Source organism: the organism of the source record quoted next (assembly GCF_019968955.1).
Source record: "MAG: Porospora cf. gigantea A chromosome Unknown PgA_NODE_43_length_56043_cov_366.566, whole genome shotgun sequence".
NCBI lineage: Eukaryota > Apicomplexa > Conoidasida > Eugregarinorida > Porosporidae > Porospora > Porospora cf. gigantea A.
In genome coordinates, this window is record NW_027151699.1 from 37,128 (window position 1) to 56,043 (window position 18,916).

The 18,916-nt window shown below is 55.0% G+C and overlaps 12 protein-coding genes across 21 annotated transcripts; 6 read left to right on the top strand and 6 right to left on the bottom strand.

Moving 5' to 3' along the window:
- Window positions 1–90: 90 nt before the first annotated feature.
- Window positions 91–1,536, top strand: KVP18_003618 (uncharacterized protein; the record flags this gene model as incomplete). Of its 2 annotated transcripts, none has more annotated exons than XM_067955500.1 (1): window positions 91–1,536. In XM_067955500.1, one exon carries the CDS (start codon window positions 91–93, stop codon window positions 1,534–1,536), a length of 1,446 nt encoding a protein of 481 aa, XP_067808654.1. The 2 variants fall into 2 exon arrangements, with proteins under 2 accessions (XP_067808654.1, XP_067808653.1); XM_067955499.1 differs by having other exon boundaries at window positions 172–1,536.
- A 61-nt stretch (window positions 1,537–1,597) lies between these two features.
- Window positions 1,598–2,113, bottom strand: KVP18_003611 (uncharacterized protein; the record flags this gene model as incomplete). Its single annotated transcript, XM_067955488.1, has 1 exon — window positions 1,598–2,113. One exon carries the CDS (start codon window positions 2,111–2,113, stop codon window positions 1,598–1,600), a length of 516 nt encoding a protein of 171 aa, XP_067808642.1.
- A 23-nt stretch (window positions 2,114–2,136) lies between these two features.
- On the bottom strand, window positions 2,137–3,426 carry KVP18_003622 (uncharacterized protein; the record flags this gene model as incomplete). The annotated part of the gene is made up of 1 exon (XM_067955506.1): window positions 2,137–3,426. One exon carries the CDS (start codon window positions 3,424–3,426, stop codon window positions 2,137–2,139), a length of 1,290 nt encoding a protein of 429 aa, XP_067808660.1.
- Window positions 3,427–3,705: 279 nt separating this feature from the next.
- On the bottom strand, window positions 3,706–6,459 carry KVP18_003612 (uncharacterized protein; the record flags this gene model as incomplete). The annotated part of the gene is made up of 1 exon (XM_067955489.1): window positions 3,706–6,459. The coding sequence occupies one exon, from the start codon at window positions 6,457–6,459 to the stop codon at window positions 3,706–3,708; it is 2,754 nt and encodes a 917-aa protein (XP_067808643.1).
- A 21-nt stretch (window positions 6,460–6,480) lies between these two features.
- KVP18_003609 (uncharacterized protein) lies at window positions 6,481–7,603 on the bottom strand (the record flags this gene model as incomplete). Of its 2 annotated transcripts, XM_067955485.1 has the most annotated exons (2): window positions 6,481–7,570; window positions 7,599–7,603. In XM_067955485.1, the coding sequence occupies 2 exons, from the start codon at window positions 7,601–7,603 to the stop codon at window positions 6,481–6,483; spliced, it is 1,095 nt and encodes a 364-aa protein (XP_067808639.1). The 2 variants fall into 2 exon arrangements, with proteins under 2 accessions (XP_067808639.1, XP_067808640.1); XM_067955486.1 differs by lacking the exon at window positions 7,599–7,603 and having other exon boundaries at window positions 6,481–7,560.
- Window positions 7,604–7,740: 137 nt separating this feature from the next.
- Window positions 7,741–9,596, top strand: KVP18_003598 (uncharacterized protein; the record flags this gene model as incomplete). Of its 3 annotated transcripts, XM_067955466.1 has the most annotated exons (4): window positions 7,741–7,768; window positions 7,798–9,000; window positions 9,029–9,498; window positions 9,525–9,596. In XM_067955466.1, 4 exons carry the CDS (start codon window positions 7,741–7,743, stop codon window positions 9,594–9,596), a joined length of 1,773 nt encoding a protein of 590 aa, XP_067808620.1. The 3 variants fall into 3 exon arrangements, with proteins under 3 accessions (XP_067808620.1, XP_067808619.1, XP_067808618.1); XM_067955465.1 differs by lacking the exons at window positions 7,741–7,768; window positions 9,029–9,498; window positions 9,525–9,596 and having other exon boundaries at window positions 8,040–9,020; XM_067955464.1 differs by lacking the exons at window positions 7,741–7,768; window positions 7,798–9,000 and having other exon boundaries at window positions 9,064–9,552.
- A 52-nt stretch (window positions 9,597–9,648) lies between these two features.
- On the top strand, window positions 9,649–10,503 carry KVP18_003619 (uncharacterized protein; the record flags this gene model as incomplete). 2 transcript variants are annotated; one of them, XM_067955502.1, is made up of 1 exon in its annotated part: window positions 9,649–10,503. In XM_067955502.1, one exon carries the CDS (start codon window positions 9,649–9,651, stop codon window positions 10,501–10,503), a length of 855 nt encoding a protein of 284 aa, XP_067808656.1. The 2 variants fall into 2 exon arrangements, with proteins under 2 accessions (XP_067808656.1, XP_067808655.1); XM_067955501.1 differs by having other exon boundaries at window positions 9,658–10,503.
- Window positions 10,504–11,021: 518 nt separating this feature from the next.
- Window positions 11,022–12,095, bottom strand: KVP18_003613 (uncharacterized protein; the record flags this gene model as incomplete). Its single annotated transcript, XM_067955490.1, has 1 exon — window positions 11,022–12,095. The coding sequence occupies one exon, from the start codon at window positions 12,093–12,095 to the stop codon at window positions 11,022–11,024; it is 1,074 nt and encodes a 357-aa protein (XP_067808644.1).
- Window positions 12,096–12,266: 171 nt separating this feature from the next.
- On the top strand, window positions 12,267–13,493 carry KVP18_003596 (uncharacterized protein; the record flags this gene model as incomplete). Of its 2 annotated transcripts, none has more annotated exons than XM_067955462.1 (1): window positions 12,267–13,493. In XM_067955462.1, one exon carries the CDS (start codon window positions 12,267–12,269, stop codon window positions 13,491–13,493), a length of 1,227 nt encoding a protein of 408 aa, XP_067808616.1. The 2 variants fall into 2 exon arrangements, with proteins under 2 accessions (XP_067808616.1, XP_067808615.1); XM_067955461.1 differs by having other exon boundaries at window positions 12,276–13,493.
- A 148-nt stretch (window positions 13,494–13,641) lies between these two features.
- On the top strand, window positions 13,642–15,246 carry KVP18_003616 (uncharacterized protein; the record flags this gene model as incomplete). The annotated part of the gene is made up of 1 exon (XM_067955497.1): window positions 13,642–15,246. The coding sequence occupies one exon, from the start codon at window positions 13,642–13,644 to the stop codon at window positions 15,244–15,246; it is 1,605 nt and encodes a 534-aa protein (XP_067808651.1).
- A 196-nt stretch (window positions 15,247–15,442) lies between these two features.
- KVP18_003594 (uncharacterized protein) lies at window positions 15,443–17,785 on the top strand (the record flags this gene model as incomplete). Of its 2 annotated transcripts, XM_067955458.1 has the most annotated exons (3): window positions 15,443–16,697; window positions 16,727–17,581; window positions 17,610–17,785. In XM_067955458.1, the coding sequence occupies 3 exons, from the start codon at window positions 15,443–15,445 to the stop codon at window positions 17,783–17,785; spliced, it is 2,286 nt and encodes a 761-aa protein (XP_067808612.1).
- Window positions 17,786–17,835: 50 nt separating this feature from the next.
- Window positions 17,836–18,901, bottom strand: KVP18_003602 (uncharacterized protein; the record flags this gene model as incomplete). 3 transcript variants are annotated; one of them, XM_067955472.1, is made up of 2 exons in its annotated part: window positions 17,836–18,649; window positions 18,678–18,892. In XM_067955472.1, the coding sequence occupies 2 exons, from the start codon at window positions 18,890–18,892 to the stop codon at window positions 17,836–17,838; spliced, it is 1,029 nt and encodes a 342-aa protein (XP_067808626.1). The 3 variants fall into 3 exon arrangements, with proteins under 3 accessions (XP_067808626.1, XP_067808624.1, XP_067808625.1); XM_067955470.1 differs by lacking the exon at window positions 18,678–18,892 and having other exon boundaries at window positions 17,836–18,636; XM_067955471.1 differs by lacking the exon at window positions 17,836–18,649 and having other exon boundaries at window positions 18,674–18,901.
- Window positions 18,902–18,916: the final 15 nt, after the last annotated feature.

The window sequence follows — 18,916 nt, forward strand, 5'->3', positions numbered from 1 at the left end:
AGCCCACTACATGGTCAGAAACGACGTCACACGGTTTATTCATCTGCAATACACCCCAGTGATGTGCCGCAATTAAGTGCATTTTTGGGAATGAGCTCACCTCAACAGCCGCAGGCGCTGAGCGTCGGCAACATTCGCCATGGAGCCCACCGGACTGGGGGCCACTTCAGGATGTCGCGTGATTTGTTTGGTTGGAAAAACAACGAGACAAAGAAGGTCCATCAGTTTGAGCTGAACAACGTCCGAAAAGTGACGTGGTGCCGAGTGACGAAGACGCAATTCGCGCTCAGCTGGCACTTCAAGGACGGGTCAGTTGAGATCTTTTCTGGGTTCGAAGAGAGAGACTTCGAGCGCTTGAAGGGGCACTTGGCTCGCACTGCGGATCTGGTGCTGGAGCCGATTAAGAAATCCACCCGTGGCTGGTCTTGGGGTGAATACACCTTTAGTGACGAGTGGTTCACAATGAACGTCGACGACTCCCCGTCATTATTTTTCCCTTGCTCTTCTATCACTGACATAGCGCAAAACAGCAAGACCGAAGTCACTGTTCAGTTTCAGACGGAGAAAGCCAGTAAGGATGACAGCATCATTGAGATGCGATTCTACGTGCCCCCTGCTAGGGGTGAACAAGAGGACGAGGCGGACCCCATGGAAACGTTCAAAAGTCTGCTGCTGCAGAACAGCAAAACCTCCGATGTGGCCTCGGAAGTCATCGCTACCCACACGTACGGCCAACTGGTGTCGCCTCCTGGTCGGTTCGACGTGCAGATCACGAAGACTGGGCTGCGACTACATGGAAAGTCAGCCAATTTCAATGTGCAATGGAGCAGCATGCAGACGATGTACGCGCTTCCCACGTCCGGTACGGTGTACACTGTTTTGGCGCTTGACACGCCATTGAGGAAAGGTCTGACTAAGTACCAGCACATAGTACTGCAACTGGACGATCGCAAGAAGATCGAAGTTGAGCTACAGCTGGAAGCTGAGGATCTTGAAGAACTCAAGTCACGAGAGTCCGAGATCGAGCCAGTCATGTCGGGTTTCGAGGCTGAGGTGTTCAACACCATTATCATGGCGGTCAGCAGACTCCCAGTGATTCAACCCGAACGGCTGTTCTTGTCGGCTAGCGGACAGCAGCACATCCGGGCGGCGTGCAAGGCCACCAATGGCTGTCTCTTCTTCCTCCGGGACTCAATCCTCTTCGTCCCCAAGCCTATACACATTGTGCGATACGACGAAATCGCCTCTGTGGAATTTGGGCGTACTGGCGGAAATCAAACGCGACTGTTCGAGTTCCGTGTGGGTTTGAAGAAGGGAGAGATAGAGTTCGCAAGCGTAGACCGTCAGGAATACAACAACGTACTGGAGCTATTCACAAGGATGAACGTCAGAGTTCGTAACGCAGCCGGAGACGAGATGGCTGCCGGCCCTACCCGCGACGCCAAAGAAGACCAAACTGAAAGCGATGACGAGGATTTCAACGCAGAAGAGGAGGAGGAATCCAGTGATGACACTGACTTAGTTGACGACGAGTAACCCTCAGAGAACTTAACGGATCAACCCTTCGTAGCAGACATTGCTTGACGACGAGTAACCCTCAGAGAACTTCGCGGATCAACCCTTCGCAACAGACACGTAGCAGGTCGAGCACGTGCTCGAAGCCGTCTGGGCCTCCGTAGTAGGGGTCAGGTACCTTCGATGGTTTCTTTCCCTCGCCGCCTCCAGCGGCCCAGTAGTCGGTCAGGAGCACAACCTTCTCAGCGAGCTCAGGCACCCCCCAGGCTTCGGCAGCCTCGCTGACTGCACGAACATTGGCCGAGTCCATGCACACAATGTAGTCGAACCGACGGTCTTCAGGTGCGAGGGGCCGAGATCGGGACGTAATTGCAATGTCTCGCTTCTTCGCCGCCTGCCGCATACGTGGGTCAGCCTGGTCACCTTCGTGAAAAGAGAACTGCCCTGGTTGGTACCAACGAGGGTTGCCGCCGCCGGTACCACAACTGTCGATCTCCACATCGTGGCGATCTTTCTCAGTGAGCAGTTTACTGAACACGGCCTCCGCTGCGGGACTCCTGCATATATTTCCTAGGCACAGAAACAAAACAGCAACCATGTCGATTATAGGGGTTTAAGAAATTATTCAGCGAAGCCCACAACAACGGCTGATTCTTGCTGGTCTCTAGGGGGAACCGTATAAAACGGCAGTGCGCCTGAGGCCCAGTCCTGAAGCACAAGACGAGCTCCTTGCACACGGTTCGGCCCACCACCACGTGCGAGCTTGCCTCTGGTCAAGGCGACTTGGCAGACCATATCATCGGCGTCGGCATAGGGGCCGATATGGAAGTGGCGGACTATGGCAGTTGGGTTGCAATGCTGGAGCATGGTTCCCACGGCCTCCACAGGGTCCTGAACCTGTTTCAGACTCACTGCGTTCCGCAGTACAGCGAAGGGGCAGTTGTCGTTGCCGCTCCAGACGATACCTGGACTGTCGATGAGCTTCAGCGTTTCCGTAAGCTTGACAGTTTGCAGCTGTCGAGTTACTCCGGCGTCCGCGCCAACGAGGCACGACTTAGCTCGCTTCAAAGAATTCAGAACAGAGCTCTTACCCGCATTCGGTTGGCCGACCAAGCCGACGACTAGGGACTGCATTCCCTTGCCCTCATGCCGTTGGTAGTTGTGTAGAAGATTCATCAACTGCGTGGCGCCCACCACCTGGAACTTGGACTTCAGCTGTCCAGTGTCGACCTTTCGCGGGTCTACATCCAAGTGATTAACACCATGGCTGGTGTCAGTAGCCGCCTTGAAAAGCACGACTGGGGCGTCACGCTCCAGATATACCGCCCAGCGTTGCAACACCTCCTGAGGAACGAGATCGATCTTGTTCATCAGCAGGATCAGTTTCTTATCGGTGGCTATGATCTCACGCTCCAGCTCCAGGGATCGACACCCCTGCGGGTCTCTGGAATCCAAAACCTCAACAATGACATCGCTCTCCAGTACAAGTTTGCGAAGATGCTTGACAAACTTGAGGGAGTTGTGTGGAGAGGCGGAGGCGGAGGTCGGCTCCTCTGTTGGCGGTGGTCGCTCATAGGCCAGCTGCGCCGCAGCAGCCACTTCTTGGAGTGTGGGACATCTGTCATCCTCCAAGGGGAGGTGCCCCACTCTCTTAAGCATCTTCTTCTCTTGTCTCCTCTTCAGTCGTTCCATCTCCTCTGCATTGCGGTTTTTGGAGATCTCATCAAGCATATGCTTCTTAAAGGGCCAGGCGTTGGGAATGCCTGGGTCCATGCCCTTGCCTTTGACTACACCCTTGGATCTCGCCAAGCGCTTCATCTTGTTCTCCTTAGCCTTCGCCTTCTTAGCAACCACCTTCTCGAGCTTGGGACCTCGTCGTTGCGACTTGCGCTTCCGGAAGAGTTTCGTCATAGTGGGTTAAAATATAGAATTGTTCGGAGATGAACTTCGGAGACACACCAGAGTCGCGCGTTGAGATGGTCAACTACATCTGTGCCGGTGAGTGGTGTTCGTGTTACCATATTCTTACTGATTGGGTACCCTCTCACTGATCCCAGACTGCTGCAGTGCCGTGGCTCTCCAGGCATCGGGTGCCGCCAGGTGCCGACAATGCGGGTGTCGTATTCTCTACAAAAAACGGACATGGAGACTCATGCAGTACGAAGCAAGGTGAATCGTGAAACAAACAAACTAATCCTTCATCTCGGATGGCACACTGACGCCAGCAGTCGATAAGTAATCGAGGGCGATCACGTTGTCGCGGTAGATGCGAGACAGGCTGCTATGCACGGTGGTTACGCTGCGCAGAAGTAGCAGCAGCATAGAGCGTATGTCAACTGTGGGCTCCATGGTGCCCGCTGCCCCGCTGATCTCGGCGTTCATGCCTATTACCTTGATGGCGACCAAGGCCTGAGTCCAGCGTAGGACGTGCTGGAGGTGCACGAAGCCAAGGTCGTTCTCGCTGGCCAACGACAAAAAGAGTGTCCGAATGTAGTTGATTAAAGGGGGCACCAGCGCGTCCGGAAGGCTGCGTATGAGCTGCTCGATGCGATCTAGAGGCACCTGCTGGAAGGTCCACACCAGAGTCGTGAGGTCCTTGAGACCCAGAGCGGACACGAAAGCGTCCTCAACCTTGCCCTGAGTAACCATGGCTTCAATTTCAGTCAGCGTCACATTGGTGAGAGGCATGTCGAGGTTGGCGCCACCGAGGTAGCCCTGACGCATCGAGGTAGTGTTGAAAACGAACATGCCCTTGCTGGTGGCCACCCCAAAGTGGTGTCCGTCGGACGCAACCGCCAGGCTCCATACCTTTAGAGCCTTCTTGGAGGCCTTCTCTTCCAGCACACTGAACTCCGCGCCAGGCAACGATAGCGACGCCTGCAGCTTTTTCGCCTTCTTCTCGTAGTCCTCCTCTTCGGAGTCGCTGACGTCAAGGTCGGCTGCGTTGACACCTGCTTCGGTAATGTGGCGGGAACTGAGCTCCACCATTAAGCCGTCAATGCTTCTGTTTCGCGTCACGTGGAACGCCTTGACGAGTGTGAAGGTTTCCGTAGAGTAAACACACACCCGAGCGGAGCGGGCGCTAACGGCGAGCAGCTGCAGTCCATCGGGCGTGTAGGCTATCTGCGAGAAGTACTGATTCAGATTCACGTCGCGGCCTTTCTGCTTGGTGTTCCCAGCAAATGCCTGCGTCCCGCGGCGTCCACTCCAGATGTCCCTAATTCCCTCGATCGATCCAATCTGCTCGCTTGCTCGGATGTTCCAGAACTCTATTCGTCCCCCCAGAGTGGACACCGCGAGCCACGACTTCCCTCTAGGGTCGAAAGCGACGGACGTCACGGTGGCGGTATGGTGCATCGTCTCAGCCTGCGCGCCGGACCTCGCAAAGACATCCCAAACTTTCAGGGTGGCGTCCCAGGAAGTGGATGCCAAGCGTCCAGCGAAGCAGGGGTTAGTATCGAACCTTACAGACGATATGGGGTGCGTGTGTCCGGATAGAGCGTCCAGTAGTGAGCCTGTCTTGATGCTCCACACACAAATGAGGTACTCCGTACCTCTCGTCCCGGCGACCACCACTTCCCCGGCCAAGTCCACGTCGATGCAAGTGAATTGCACGCCTCCCGCAGGATACACGAATGTTCGGAAGCACTTGCGCCGAGCGATGTCGAAAGCGCGGCATGTGCCGTCGAAGCTGGAGCTCAACACTGCATTCCCTTGAGGCGCGAACTTGACTCCTGACACATGGCCCAGGTGCTCTTTGAAGTCTGCCACCACAGTGCCGTGGGAGACGTCCCAAATTGTAACGTGACCATCAGCGGAGCCGGTGGTTGCGAAGTTTCGAGAAAACATCCCCAAAGCGGACGACTTCTCATGGAGAGCGCCGCCAGGAGAGAAGTCCACCGCAGTGGTGCCGAAGGCCCCGCCGCGGTGCCGGTAGATGTATGTTTCGGACTTCCATTCCCATACCACGACTTGTCCGCTGACAGAGCTTCCTACCGCTATCCATTCACCGTCAGCGGTGACCTCTAGCACGTCGAGAGCGTCTTTTCCAAGGGACATTCGGTAGATGACGTCCCAGCTCCCAGTTTCAAGCAACGAGAACGAACCGTCTGTGAATGCCAGTACTGTGATACTCGGCATGAAGATCACTCGAGTGACCTGTCCGCCCTTAAGTTTCTTTTGGTCCTCCAAGAACACGCGAGAAGTTTGATTCCACGAGTATTTCGCCTCTACCTTCACGTTTCGCTCGTCGTCTACAAACGAGACCCGAGCGCCACGTTGCTGCGACTTGCCCTCAGCGCCGCCAGACGTGCGTTTCCAAGTTATCACGCCACACCTGTTGTCGAGCGAGACGAGTTCCTTTTTGCTGGAGAACCAAAGACCGGCTACCGGATTGCTGTGCTCCGCGAAAGTAACTCCGTGCCCGCCTCTGCAGACGTCGTACAACCTGACTGTCGCGTCCTTGGCGCCTGTGGCAACGTGTCTGTCGTCTGGAGACCACGCAACGCATGTGACATGCTCAGATGCCCCCAGCAGCTCCATCTCCTTGTGCAGCTGCCATCCTCGTTCCAACGACGGCACCGACCAAATCTGAACCGTTTGCCCAGAAGCCACTGCCAGCTTGGTCCCACCATGTGACATCTCTACTGCCCGCACAGGCGTCTTGAGCTGCATCTGGTGAATCACGATGCCTTTCACGAAGTTGATGACTTGAAGGTTGCCAGAAACGTCTACTGAGAGCATCAGCTTGTTGTCTGGCGTTAACAGAGCGTGCCGTATGTCGAACCGCGCTTCACAAGGTAGAGCGTAGCTCTGCCCGCCTAAGAGGTCTGAGCACAGCACTCTGTTTCCCACGGGAATCAGCAGACGCGATCCCTCTTGGGCAAACCTAACCTGGCCACCCTCGTAGTTGCCCCCGCAGAGGTTCGTGAAGGCGAACGGCATGTATTCTCGAATTTTACGCAACTACTGCTCTAGTATGCGACACGCAACGACGGCTATTGGGGACTTCGGCTTGTCGGAGGCATCAGTGGGCTGCGCCTCAACCTTGTTGAGCAGCTCCCAACCGTCCACCACTCGACCAAAGACGACATGCTTCTGATCTAACCAGGGAGCCTCCTTGAAGGAAATAAAGAACTGTGACCCGTTGGTGTTTGGACCTGCGTTCGCCATCGAAAGAGCTCCGCGCATGTCATGGTTGAAAGGGAACCCTTCATCCTCAAAACTTGTACCGTAAATGCTTGTTCCTCCAGTCAGTGTGGCTGGCTGCTCACCACCTTGCATCATGAACCCTGGAATAACGCGGTGGAACAAGGAACCCGCCAACCCAATAGGTTGGCCCAGCGGGTTCTTAGACCCTAGGCAGAGCCCTACAAAATTGTCCACAGTCAGGGGCAGCTCATGGCGGTAGAGTTCCAAAGTCATCGTATGCACGCCCTCGTTGCCCACCCGGACGTCCATGGCACACAACTGCCGCTCGCTCGTGTGCTTGACCACCTTCGGAGCAGCGCCCACCTGAGGTACATCCTGCACGACGACCTCGGGCCTCTCCAGCTCCGGCGCCACACGGAGGTTGGGTCTTTGAGTTACGGGGAGGACCATAGGAGCAGCGGTACTTCCCACCAATACAGCTCTATCGTTCCCCTTTGCGTACGCCTTGGCATCTCCAACGGGAGCATTTGCTTCTACGGTCACAGGTCTTATAGCCTCGTCGACTACGTTACCCTCCAACACGGCTTCAATCAGCACATTGGCTTCTGCAGCGTCCTGATCCACAGGTCCCTGATCGCGCTGCCCCTCCACTTCAAAAGGAACCTGTTGATTAAGCCTTTGAAGCTTGCTCAGCACTAACTTCAGCCTCGAGTCGCCGGGACGAGGTTTAGCGCCATCCATAGCTGGTTGCATTGCGCCGCCGTCGACTTGACTTACGGAAAAGGAGGTGTAAAGAAACACGACTGCCGCCAAGGCTACGATTGCGACCAACCACCCAGGCAGTCGCCAGCGGCTCTGCTTCTTGCCGGGGAAGTCCTTCGTAGACTTGATCATAGAGGACAGGCTGCGTCAGTAAACCCATGGTAACTGACATCATACCCGGCTATTATGGTTTTAACTTGTTGACCCCTAAAAAGTGTTGCCGTGATTAGTCCAAGCTAGTGGCCATTTGTGTGCAAACTGATCCCATGTGACTGGCGGTGTGAATCTCTGCGATTTTCTGTGGAACGGAGCATGTCCACTTTGAGCTCCATTACGGATAGTGGGTTCGAGGGCTGCCCTGTCACATAGACCAGAGTACTATTGGCTCGGCCAACGATGTCCTAGAATTCCTCATAGCCCAACCGCCGAAGGCTTTCCAACATCTAATTTCTTCGCCTGCTATCGCATGCGCGGTGCTGCGGTCCTTGACTGAGATCGAGAGGCTTATAGTGCTGCGTTTGCTTCATCTCGTTGAGGCGATTCGGCTGGAAATCGTGGCCGTCTGGCTAGGCACCGCGCGGGTTGCCGCCGTTCAAGTCGTCCGATCTCTCATGCGAAAGCGTTTACTCGAGCAGAGGCAGTCAGGGTCATCAGTGGCGTCAGGCCGCAGTGAGAACAAGTACTCGTTAAACGCTGGGTTCCAAGCTGCTGTACTAAAGGCAGTGACGGCTGAATCGGAGACGATCAGTGAGCTCACAGACCGAGAAATCACAATGAGTCTGGAGATACTCCAAACTCATAGCAACCAGCAGTGGCACAATTTTTTGGTGTGGATCTGCGACGAAAGCGGGACCATTCTCACAGTCGGCCCTCCTATGACCAACAACGAAGGTGCAGTGGAGCATAAGAAGAACGTGGCACGCGTCCGACTTGCTCCCACGGGCAGCACTACCAAGCCCTGCGAGGAGCTCATTCACCTCTCCCAGATTCTCGGCCTGCAGAACACTCCTATCGTGCGAGGAATGGTGGAAGCTCCCAAACCGCCGTGCGGGTTCTCGTGGACGCTGCAGGACGGCCGGCGGCAGGCCATGGCGTTGTCGGTGGAGATGCTGCGGCAATTGGAGCTTGGCAGCATCATGCAAGACGTGGGCGGTCAGCAGAATCCTACAGAGAAGGTAGCTGAGGTCTTGGCTATGCTGTTTTCATTGGCTCAAATGAAAATCGGCCAGCCACAGCGCTGTGACAACTACTCGCCTCTCAAGCGACGTGTACTGCGCGTGCTCTACGACATCGGCATGATCTACACGCGCAGCCTCACCGAACTTAAGGTGTTCTGGTCCACGCCCTCGGCCAGGCTGCTGTACAGTCAAGGTTCGGAGTCGGGTATTCTAGAGCGGACACTGTACATCCCAAACTACCCGATTGAGCAGTTTTCCGAGTTGCAGGGGCTGCTGGATAAGCACCTGATCCTGACGCGTAAGCAGGCACCTCCTCAAGAAATTGGCATGATCGTAGAGTCCAACTTTAAGATATTCGCCTACACGAGGGACACGCATTTGATTTCGATTCTATGTGGGATGTCGAGGGGCTGATCATCCAGCATACTTGACCGAGTTACGAATTCTAACTCCTGTGATGCTGCAGGGGATCATCACGAAGGAGTCCATCCAGCGATGCTTGAACTGGAATGTCAGCAGCTCCGACATCTTGAACTTTATGGAATGCCGATCTCACGAATCTGTCAAGGAGATTAACGGATCCCGCATCCCTGAGAACATCTCATGTCAGATACGCATGTGGGAGCACGAGCGAAACCGTGTGAAGATCACGAAGGCTTGCGTCTTTGAGTTCAACCGGGTGCAGGATCTAGATGTTTTTCCTCAGTGTGTAGCGGCCAGTGACGCCCTTTCCATACTGGCTGCAAGTTACTGTCCCACGGGAGAGGAGCTTCCGGCTTGGAAGGAACAGACAGCCTTGCTGCTGAACAACCCTGCCTCTCGCAGTGGTCTAACAGCGGTGAACTGCTTCCAAGCCAACCATGGAGACCTGTCCCCTGCTCCCTGCATCGCAGTGAGTGACCTAAAGTTCAAATACAGATTCATCGGGACGGAAAGAACGAGATGACACGTTTCATCAGGTTGCAGGGTCAGCGAAGTTCGCAGTCGTGAACCCCACAAATGTACTGAACGTGTGCTAAAATACCGCAAATCAGTGTCAACAATGTCGTACATGACTGGAAAGGATATGCTGCTCCTTCCTGACGGATCGACGTACCATCTAGGCGCCAAGAGAGGAGATGTAGCGAACCGAATTATCACAGTAGGATCTGCTGGCAGAGCCGCAGCGATCGCCAAGCACTTGACTGACGCTTCACACATCCACTCGCCGCGGGAAATGCATATTCACACCGGCACCTACGCTGGTGTTCCGGTAAGCGTGATCGCCATTGGGATGGGAGCACCCATGATGGACTTCATGGCGCGCGAGGTGTCATTCGTGACTGAAGGACCGCTGGCCTGCGTCAGATTAGGCACATGCGGCATCTTCAACCCTGAGGTTGCCCCTGGAACCATCATGACAGCGGGTAAGGGCTCTTCTTATATCTACGTCAACTACGCCCACTGGACCGGTTGCTACAACGCCCCCGACATCAACGAGAATTCTCCCGCGTACATTCTGACGAACCCTGCCCAATGCTCGTCTGAGCTGAATTCTGCCGTGGTGAGTGAGATCAACGAGGTCGGCCTCAAGCACCACGATGGTCTGAATGCCTGCGGAGAGACCTTCTACTCTTGCCAAGGTCGCTTGAGCAATGAGTTCAACGATGGCAATCCTGCTGAGATCATCGGCTGGCTGACAGGCCAAGGGGTAGACTTTGTGGAGATGGAGACCCACCAGCTGTTCCACTTGGGAGGTTGCAGAAAGGATAAGACCTACACTGCTTCCTGCGCCATCGGTATATTGAACCGGATGAACACTGAGATGACCTCCAACATTGACGCCGATGAACTCCATCGACTGGAGTCCGCGGCTGGTGAGTGCATCCTAAAAGCACTTGTGAAGTTTTCAATGTGAGTATGATGAGAATGTAGTGGTTGAATGTAGTGATTGAATGTTTCATCCAAAACGAACTGTCAAAATCCAAACATTCGCGTTGATGCCACAGTTGAACTTGAAGGCGTTTGTTAGCAAGTGCTTTGAGGTCGATGGTAACTCAACACTGTTCACAGTGAAGCGACGTAAGAAGCAGCGAAACCTAAACACAGATTACCAGCTGCCACACCTGAGTCATCGACGACGAAACAAGCTTGATGTCAGCGGGAAACGCCCCAGTACCCTTTGTCGGATTGCCAACAACCGCAAGTCCTACAGCGTGGTGTTGAACAAGCAGTCCCTGGACCGGTACATGCAGGACTTCGACCTTTTTGCAGAGAAATGCTGGCGGCAGCCAGCGGTAGAAAAGATGAAGGAGGTGAGTTCCAGCACGCGGGCGAATCAGCGACGCAGACGGCGACGCAGGACGTACGTTCAAGTGCGCCGCCTGAGGAGAGGCTTAGGCTCGGCGCCTGTACATGGCAGCAAGGCGGTGGACTCTAGGCCAGCGAGAGGTTGAAGGATGGAGCGTCCTTCACCATGCTGCCCACCAGTGTTTCCAGCACCAGGACGTTCTTCTTGTCTATTCTGTTGAGAATCTGCTCCACGGTCGTGGATCCGAATGCAGTGCGGTTGAAGGATGGTATCTTTGGCAGGGCGGAGTGCAGGAACAGAGCAATATTTTGCCTCAAATGGCTGGCCGCTGAACCATTGCTCACAATCATGTTGTCCTTCTGTTCGAACACTGGAGCCTTGTGAGCCGCTCTACACACGCCTCCTTCGTCAACGTTAATGAAACCCGCAGCCGTCGTTGACCGTCGGTCCAAGGTGTTGAGTGTAACTTGCTTCGCTAGCTTCTTGCCCCCTTTTCCCCAAAGCAGCTGGAAGAAGGTTCTCATTACCAAGACCGGGAGGTCCGGCTGTGAAATCTGGAACATCTCGGGACTCTTCACGGCGAGACTGAACATTCGGTCCCCAACGTATTTCGTGTTGGCTAGCTTCTCTAAAATGGCTTCCTGCTGGTTCTTCGGTGGGTTGGTAATACTCAAATCCGCCACACCGAGGGCCTTTGCCAGGTTTGTCGCGGCCTCGTCACTGGTGCAATGATACCACTTCCTGCTCTCTGGGAGCGCTTTGAGATAGGAAAGCAGTAGCTGACCCACGTGGTCTTGGGTCAGTGTCCTGCTGTTTACGAAGGATGTCACGGTGCTCAGACCTAGGGCAAATTGCCCTAGGTCTCCCCCCGGCGCGTACAGATTCTGCCCTTCTTCTCGCGGGTCAAGGCAGTGAAACGACTCGGCGTAGGCATCTTTCATCTTGAGCTCTCTTGCCTGCCCGTATGTACCTCGCAGAGTCTTGAGATTGATCGGTGGCGTGCCTTCTTTCTCCTGGTGGATCTCGATGGAAATCGGAGCGCACTTGGGCATGTGCATATTCGGCAGCTCGATATGCTCCTCGCACTCACATGTGGCTGCGAATGTCTGACCAGCCACCATCAGCTCTCCCTGAAACGTTTGAGTCTCCGCTGACGATAAGACGAACAATGAGACGATAAGCAGTGTGGTGGTATGCATACTATAATGAACTATGGAGGGGAAGCGAGCAGCGGCGTAATGGTGCCGTGTATGCTGAGGCGTTGATGCGGTCATGCGCCCTGTTTCGGCGCATTGACGCTAGCCCTGCGTCTTGAGTGCCGGCGCCGCGTCTTCCCGTGTGCAGAAGAATTGTGCGCGCATCAGGGTGCAATGTGTGCGATGCGCGGAGAGGACGAAGAGCCTGAGAGGCCGTTGAAGCACGTGACGTTCCGATTTCTCAAGTCCCGCTTTGACTTGCCGGAATCCATAAGAGACCTCCATTCCTTGCAGTGGAATATTCTCCGGTGGCAAAACGTCAACGTCACTCTACCTGTACTCATTCCCAAGGGAATCATCCTTTGCAACGACACAAGCAACTCGTACATCTTTCCCGGCAGCGCAGTTTCCGAGCTGTTTCTCTTTTCCAAGGCTGCCGGACTGTGTGACGTGTGGGCCTCTAGGCTTAGGGTGCGACTGGCAGTGATACACAAATGCCCGCTGGTGTTCATTCCTCGGGTGGCCAAGATGTTTTCGGACACATTCAAAGATTTTGGATCTTGTGGAACTCCGCTGCGCCTGACGGCTCATGCGATTTCCCGTCACCTAATCTTCTCAAGGAACAATCAAAGCGCCAACAGATATGATACAGAGATATGTTGCGCCTCCGATGAAGACTGTGTGCTGTTGCTATCTTTGAAGGACGCCCTTGGAAGGCTGCAGCGAGCGATCCACGATGTGATACGCGAGGATACACGCATGCTGAAGGAGTGCGTGCGCTTCCTAGGCGGCAACACCGACATGGAAACCGATGGTGATGTCGAGTTCAGATTTCCTCCGTGTGAGAAGATGAAGATGGTGCTGCGGGAAGGGGCCCCAGTGTGTGCCTGGGACGAGGACGACTCCATCGTGGGCGGCGTAGGCAATATGTCTCCCTTCGCAAGTCAGTTCGTGGCTGACGGGCTGTTCGCCACAGAGGTGCGTCTGGAGAAGGAGCGGCGCGGTGCCGTTGACGCGGATCCCCTGTTCTCCGAATCCAGAAGGGCAGTGCACTCGTTCTCGCTCTGGCGCAGCGCGCCCAGAAAAGATGCGCGACACGTGTTTTGTAAGGACTACAAGAAGTATATTCCTCGCGTGCAGCCGTCGCCAAATGGGGACATTCTGGCCGTTGGAGCCAAGCTTTTTAACTGTGACTATTCCTTGTTTGAGAAGGTTCTCGGAAGACAGGTTAACCTGCTGACTGGGAAAATGGAGTTGGATATGCCCCCTCTAGATCTCGACTTCCTAAAGTCTGTTTTGGACATGCTACACCTGCCAATGGACGAGATTTTAGACCCTAAACTAACACTGGACACGACCCAACTACCTCAGTCTAATGAGGCGGAGGCGTACTTTGTGTGATTCCGATTGCCATTGAGCATCAGCTAACGATTTTGTTTTACGATTGACGTCCCAGTGTAGCTAGTGCCCGAAGGGCGTGGATCGAATCCCATGAGTTGCGCTCTCCACTTTGGTATATGCTTGACTGTCTCAGATTTGAGCGATTTCAATGGACTCGTTGACGAAGGTACCGAAAAACGACCGACACTTCCCCTATGGCACGGCTGGTTTCCGAGCCGACGCCGCCCTTCTCGACCATGTAGTCTACCGCATGGGCTTTCTGGCTGCTGCTCGCTCAGCGGTAGGTCAGCAGTCTGTTGGGATCATGATCACTGCCAGTCACAACCAGGCAAAGGACAACGGAGTGAAGCTCGTCGACTTCGATGGCGGCATGCTAGTAGCTAGCTTTGAGAAGTACGCCACGCAGCTGGCAAACGCAGAGGACCCCAACACCGAGTTCGCCTCTATCCTCAACGGCATAGGAGTGAAGGATTTGAGGAAAGCTGTGGTGGTCGTGGGACGAGATACACGCGAGTCCTCCCCTCGACTGGCCGGGCTCGTCAAGACTGCCGTGGAAAACCTCGGCGCCGTGTGCTTGGACCTTGTCGTCTGCACTACTCCCCAGCTGCACTTCGCTGTCCGAATGCTGAACGAAAACCAGGCCCCGGTGGACAAGCAGCTTTACTTCAACCACTTCAACGAAAAGGTAAGTGAATTCATTAGGACAGCGGGTGTGCGAGTGTCGCCGTCCGAACTAGTGCTCTGCGGAGCCAACGGAGTAGGTGCCCAAGAGATTGGAGGCCTGCAGAATGCTTTCGACGTGCTGCAGGTGTCTCTCACTCTGAAAAACACCGGCAACGGCGTCCTCAACCACAACTGCGGCGCAGAGTTCGTTCAGAAGGAATTACGGTTCCCCGAAACCTTCGAAGGCCAGACCATGGTTAGGTGCGCCGCATTCGATGGAGATGCAGACAGAGTAGTGTACTTTACGCGAACGCCTGAAGGCGAGCTTGGCCTCATCGACGGGGATAAGATAGCTTGTCTGTTCGCCAAAACGCTTACTGCGCTCCTGGGCAAGGTTTGCGCGGCCCACCCCACAGTACCTACCGTCCCACTCTCCGTTGGCGCCGTGCAGACGGCGTACGCTAACGGAGCCTCCACGGCTGCGCTTCGAACATTCTTGGCGTCGCCGTTTTCCAAGGATCTCGCAACCGACGTCGCCACCGCCAAAACAGGAGTGAAGTACGTTCACCACAAGGCGCTGTCATATGACATCGGTATTTACTTCGAGTCCAATGGTCATGGGACCGTCATTTTCAAGCGCAAAGCGCTGGAGGAGTGGGCGAAGTCTAAGGGGGCGCTGGACTCCGCAGAGTTCAAACTGCTCATGCTGTACCTCGATATCTTCAATGCTGCTATCGGCGACGCCATGACAGACCTGTTGGCGGCTGAGGTCGCGCTTCAGTTCCTCGGGCTGGACCTCCGCCAGTACCTTGAGCTATACGTGGACCTCCCTGTCGTACAGACGAAAGTACCCATGCCGAGAGAGAAACTGAACATTCTGAAGCCTCAACCCGACCACGAGCGCTGGCTCTTAGAGCCGGCCACACTCCAAGAAGAGATCGAGAAAACTGTGCAGCTCTACGCTGGCGCCCGAGCATTCGTGCGTCCCAGCGGCACGGAAGACATCGCCAGGCTCTACACCGAAGCCAGGACCAAGGAAGATGCCCAAGAGCTCAGCGGGCGCCTTGAGCAGTTGATGCGTGCGTTTTAGCAAAATCGATGATTGAACGGCTGTCAGGTCTCACTCCCGAGCAACAGCTTGCCTTCGAGAGTAAGCAAGGAGGGCTCTTGTCACAGAATGCGTCGCCGAATTAACCAAGAAAGATGGTCTGATGGATGACGACTGCCTTCAATACCTGTTCACCTTCTGTAAATTGAGGTCTGCCTGCAGGCCATCCGAAGATGGAATGTCTCCTTTCTCTGTGGAGAAGACCGCACTTAAGATGCTTATCGACAACTACGTTGGCTATGCTTGGATGGCTGAGGAGACCGCTGACTGGCTGTCTGTCGTTCGCTCAATCAAACCAGGACTCAGCACTGATAACCGACCTGAGAGGTTACGACCTCCCCCCTTGAGGTGGGACGTCATCATTCCTTCCTTGGCCAACCTCATTGAACAACACTTCTGCCCGGAGCCATTAAGGGCCTACATGGAGGACAACAAGGACGAGGTGTCATGGCGACCGCCCTCCTGTTACTGGGCCTGTCTGAAGCACCGCACATTGAGGGAACTGATGATTAACCTCTATCAACGCCATCCTAAGTCTGAATTCCTATCCGCATTCTCCCAGGACTCCCTAGAAATAATTAAGGAGTCTATCGGCAAAAGTGCCGTGAGACAGCTGGCTTCCTCGATCTGCAAAGTCAGCAGCAATTTCAGTGTCTACCTGAAGAACCTCTGCGCCGCCCTACACCTGTATCTCACGCAAGAGGACTTCGACGACGAGGATGCTGACACCACCACACTTAAGGTCTGCGACGTGCTTTGTCACTCGGAGAACGCCTTTCTGTTCGCGCAATCAGTACTACAGATGATAGCTAACCAGCGTGCGGAGTACAGCGCCTGCGGGCGCCTGGGCCAGGTGCTGACAAAATTCATAGCGCAGAGTCCTGACGTGGATTCTCGTACTGCCTATCTACCGCTCCTGTTTACCAACGTGACACAGTACCCCCAATTGTACCGTACTGTGACGCAAGCGCTATACAGCGTGGGAACTGAAGCACTCTCGACAGAAGACCTCGTGACATTCTACGTGGAGCTGAAGAAGGTCACGTTGCTGTTCGACAAGAGAAGGGCCCTTATGGGTAACACGGCAAGCCCGTCTTACAGCGCCGGCGACGAGCGGAATGCTGAGTTCCAGGAGGAGACGTACGACAGTGACGAAGGTTCTGACGCTGGAGAAGTCCTCGAAGCTGAATTCGAAACGGAGCAGTGGGAAGCTGGACACTGGCAGAGCTTAGCCGACGTAGCTGGCGACGCCAACGGCGCTCGGTTTTCCGACACGCTAGAGTGGTCGAATACCACCTATGACCCGTTCGGTCTAGAGAAAGACTGGTCATTCTTGGACCAGGAGGAAGAGGACTTGATGGAAAAAGTGGGAGTGGACGCTGCTGACGCACCTCGACTGAAACCCGAGGACGTCATTCACTTATGCAACCCAGGTAAGCGACTGCAGGGAGTTTGACGGCAGAAGAGGACATATCGAGGTTCGTCCGTGAGCGGGCCACGGCGCTGCAAACACGGATAGAAGGCAAGCTCGACGGCAGCACTCCCGATCACGTCCGAATGTCTCCGCCACAGACTATGGACCTCCCATCAGCGAGTCAGGTAGGCGACGTCGTCTCTGAGCCGGAGCCGGTGTCTGTGGAGCCGCCCCCCTTGCAGGCTCTGCGATCCAGCCGCGTATTGCCTGCCCTACTGGCGGAGGTTTCTAGCTGTCGACCTACGTACCCGCCAGAAGACCGGCGCGACCGTGTTCTGGTGGAGCTATTGTTAATGCTGACGACGCTGTCGGCCTACGAGCTCGTCATGAAGGCGGAGCAGCGGCCCTCAGACGGCGGATCTTACTTTATGAAGGGCGGCGGTGGGAAGAGTGCGCCGACCTACCAGTGGGAGGAGGTCACGCAAGACCTCGTGTCCGATGGTGAGTCGAATGTAGGATCCACAATCTACCACAATGTGTTTAGCGACGACCACATCGGTTCCATCAAGGTACCCGCCAGCGTGAAGGAGTACCATCAACACCTTTTTTCGAAGTACACAAAAGAACTCCAATCCTACAAAGCAAGGGCTCGAAAGGATCTGTTTACTATTCTCCTCGTTAGGAAAAGCACGCACCTGTCTCACGTGGAGCGCTTAGCGCGACTGCGGCAGTGCATGGCTTCTGGTGCGGGCGCGTCGGTGGTCTTCACGTACGTCGCGTCACTTCTACTTCACCCGCCGGACAGGTGGTTGCTAGACCGGCACGTTACAGTTTGTTTAACACTGCTGATGGAGGTTGCCCGGTGCCACCCGAAGAAGAGAGGGATCATCGTCGCGCTGTTCAGTGAGGCGAACGGGTCACGATGACGTAGGTAAAATGATTCGCCAAGGACGGGACGACCCTGAATACGAGTTGGCTAAGCCGACGCAGAAGATGGTGGTTCAGGTGAGCGATATACTTGTGGTTGCCAGGGACGGGCCAGGGATGACACTACTTGCCACTCATGGCGACTCATATCGACTGAGAACGTTGAGTCCGGTGACCTAGCGTGGGTTCGACTCCCACTCAATGCCAGTCAAAAGAGGACCGTGGGCGAGTCAGCTTCTGGAGCCGTCTAAATGCTTCTGCTCCAGTATTGCGCTCTTGAGTGTCTCCACATCGACTAAGTGCGTTTCCAAGAGTCGACTCCGTTCCATCTGTAAGGTGTGAAGCCGGAAGGCCAGCTCGTGAATGACTGATGCCATGGTTCTCTGTTCCCGCCGCCTTTCATTGCTCTCTAACGACCGCGTTTCCACCAGGATGCGGTTCTCGCGCTCTAGTTGTTCTGTGGAGCCTTGTGTCACCGGCTGAGTGTCGCTGTACGTTTCCAGCTGCGTTCGCTGCACGTCTACGAGCTTTTGCAGGCGCTCCTTAGCAGCCCGCGCCTCCTGCAGCTCGCTGCTTAGCGCCGTCTCGCTGGTATCACGCGCGGCCTTCCGCAGGCGGAAAAGCTCCTCCTTCTCGCGCATCGTGATAGTAACTTTGGAGTCGTCGTGGCCGTGATAGGGGTCGTTTGGAACAGCCTGTTGCCCCTGTAGCCGGGTTTCCGCCATGTCCAGTGCCTCCTTCAAGTGTTTGTGCTGCGTTGTGAGCTTCTCGTGGGACGCGTGCAAGACCTCGAGGTTCTGCTCGAGTTCATGGATTGTGCGATTCTTGATGTCGATGTCCTTCTCTGTACTCTCGGATTTTCCAAGTTGTTCTTGCGCTTGCAGAAGGAGAGTTAGGTATTCGTCAGCCTGCTTCTGGGCGGACTGGAGCTGGTCTTCCAAGGTGCTCATGTCCGTGTTCTTTGCCTTCAGCCGATCCAACTGCAGGCCCAAGCCGACTGCTTCCTTTTGCCAGACCGCTACTTCCTCCATGGCTCCCTTTGCGCTGCATGTGGAGCCATGACGGATCTCACAACTTCTCTTGCTCCTCTTTTTGTGCCAGCATGTCCTTAATTTCACCCTTCTGCTTGTCAACCACAGACTTGAGGGCGCGTATTTCGGCCTCCAGACTCTCGATTTCGTCTGCACCTCGTGTAGCGGAGAGCCTCAACGTCTCCTGATCATTGTTCTTTAAGCGGTGGACCTCTTCATTCTTCCTTGCCAACTCTTCCTTGAGGATCCTCTCCATCTCCCTCATGTCGTCCAGCTGGGA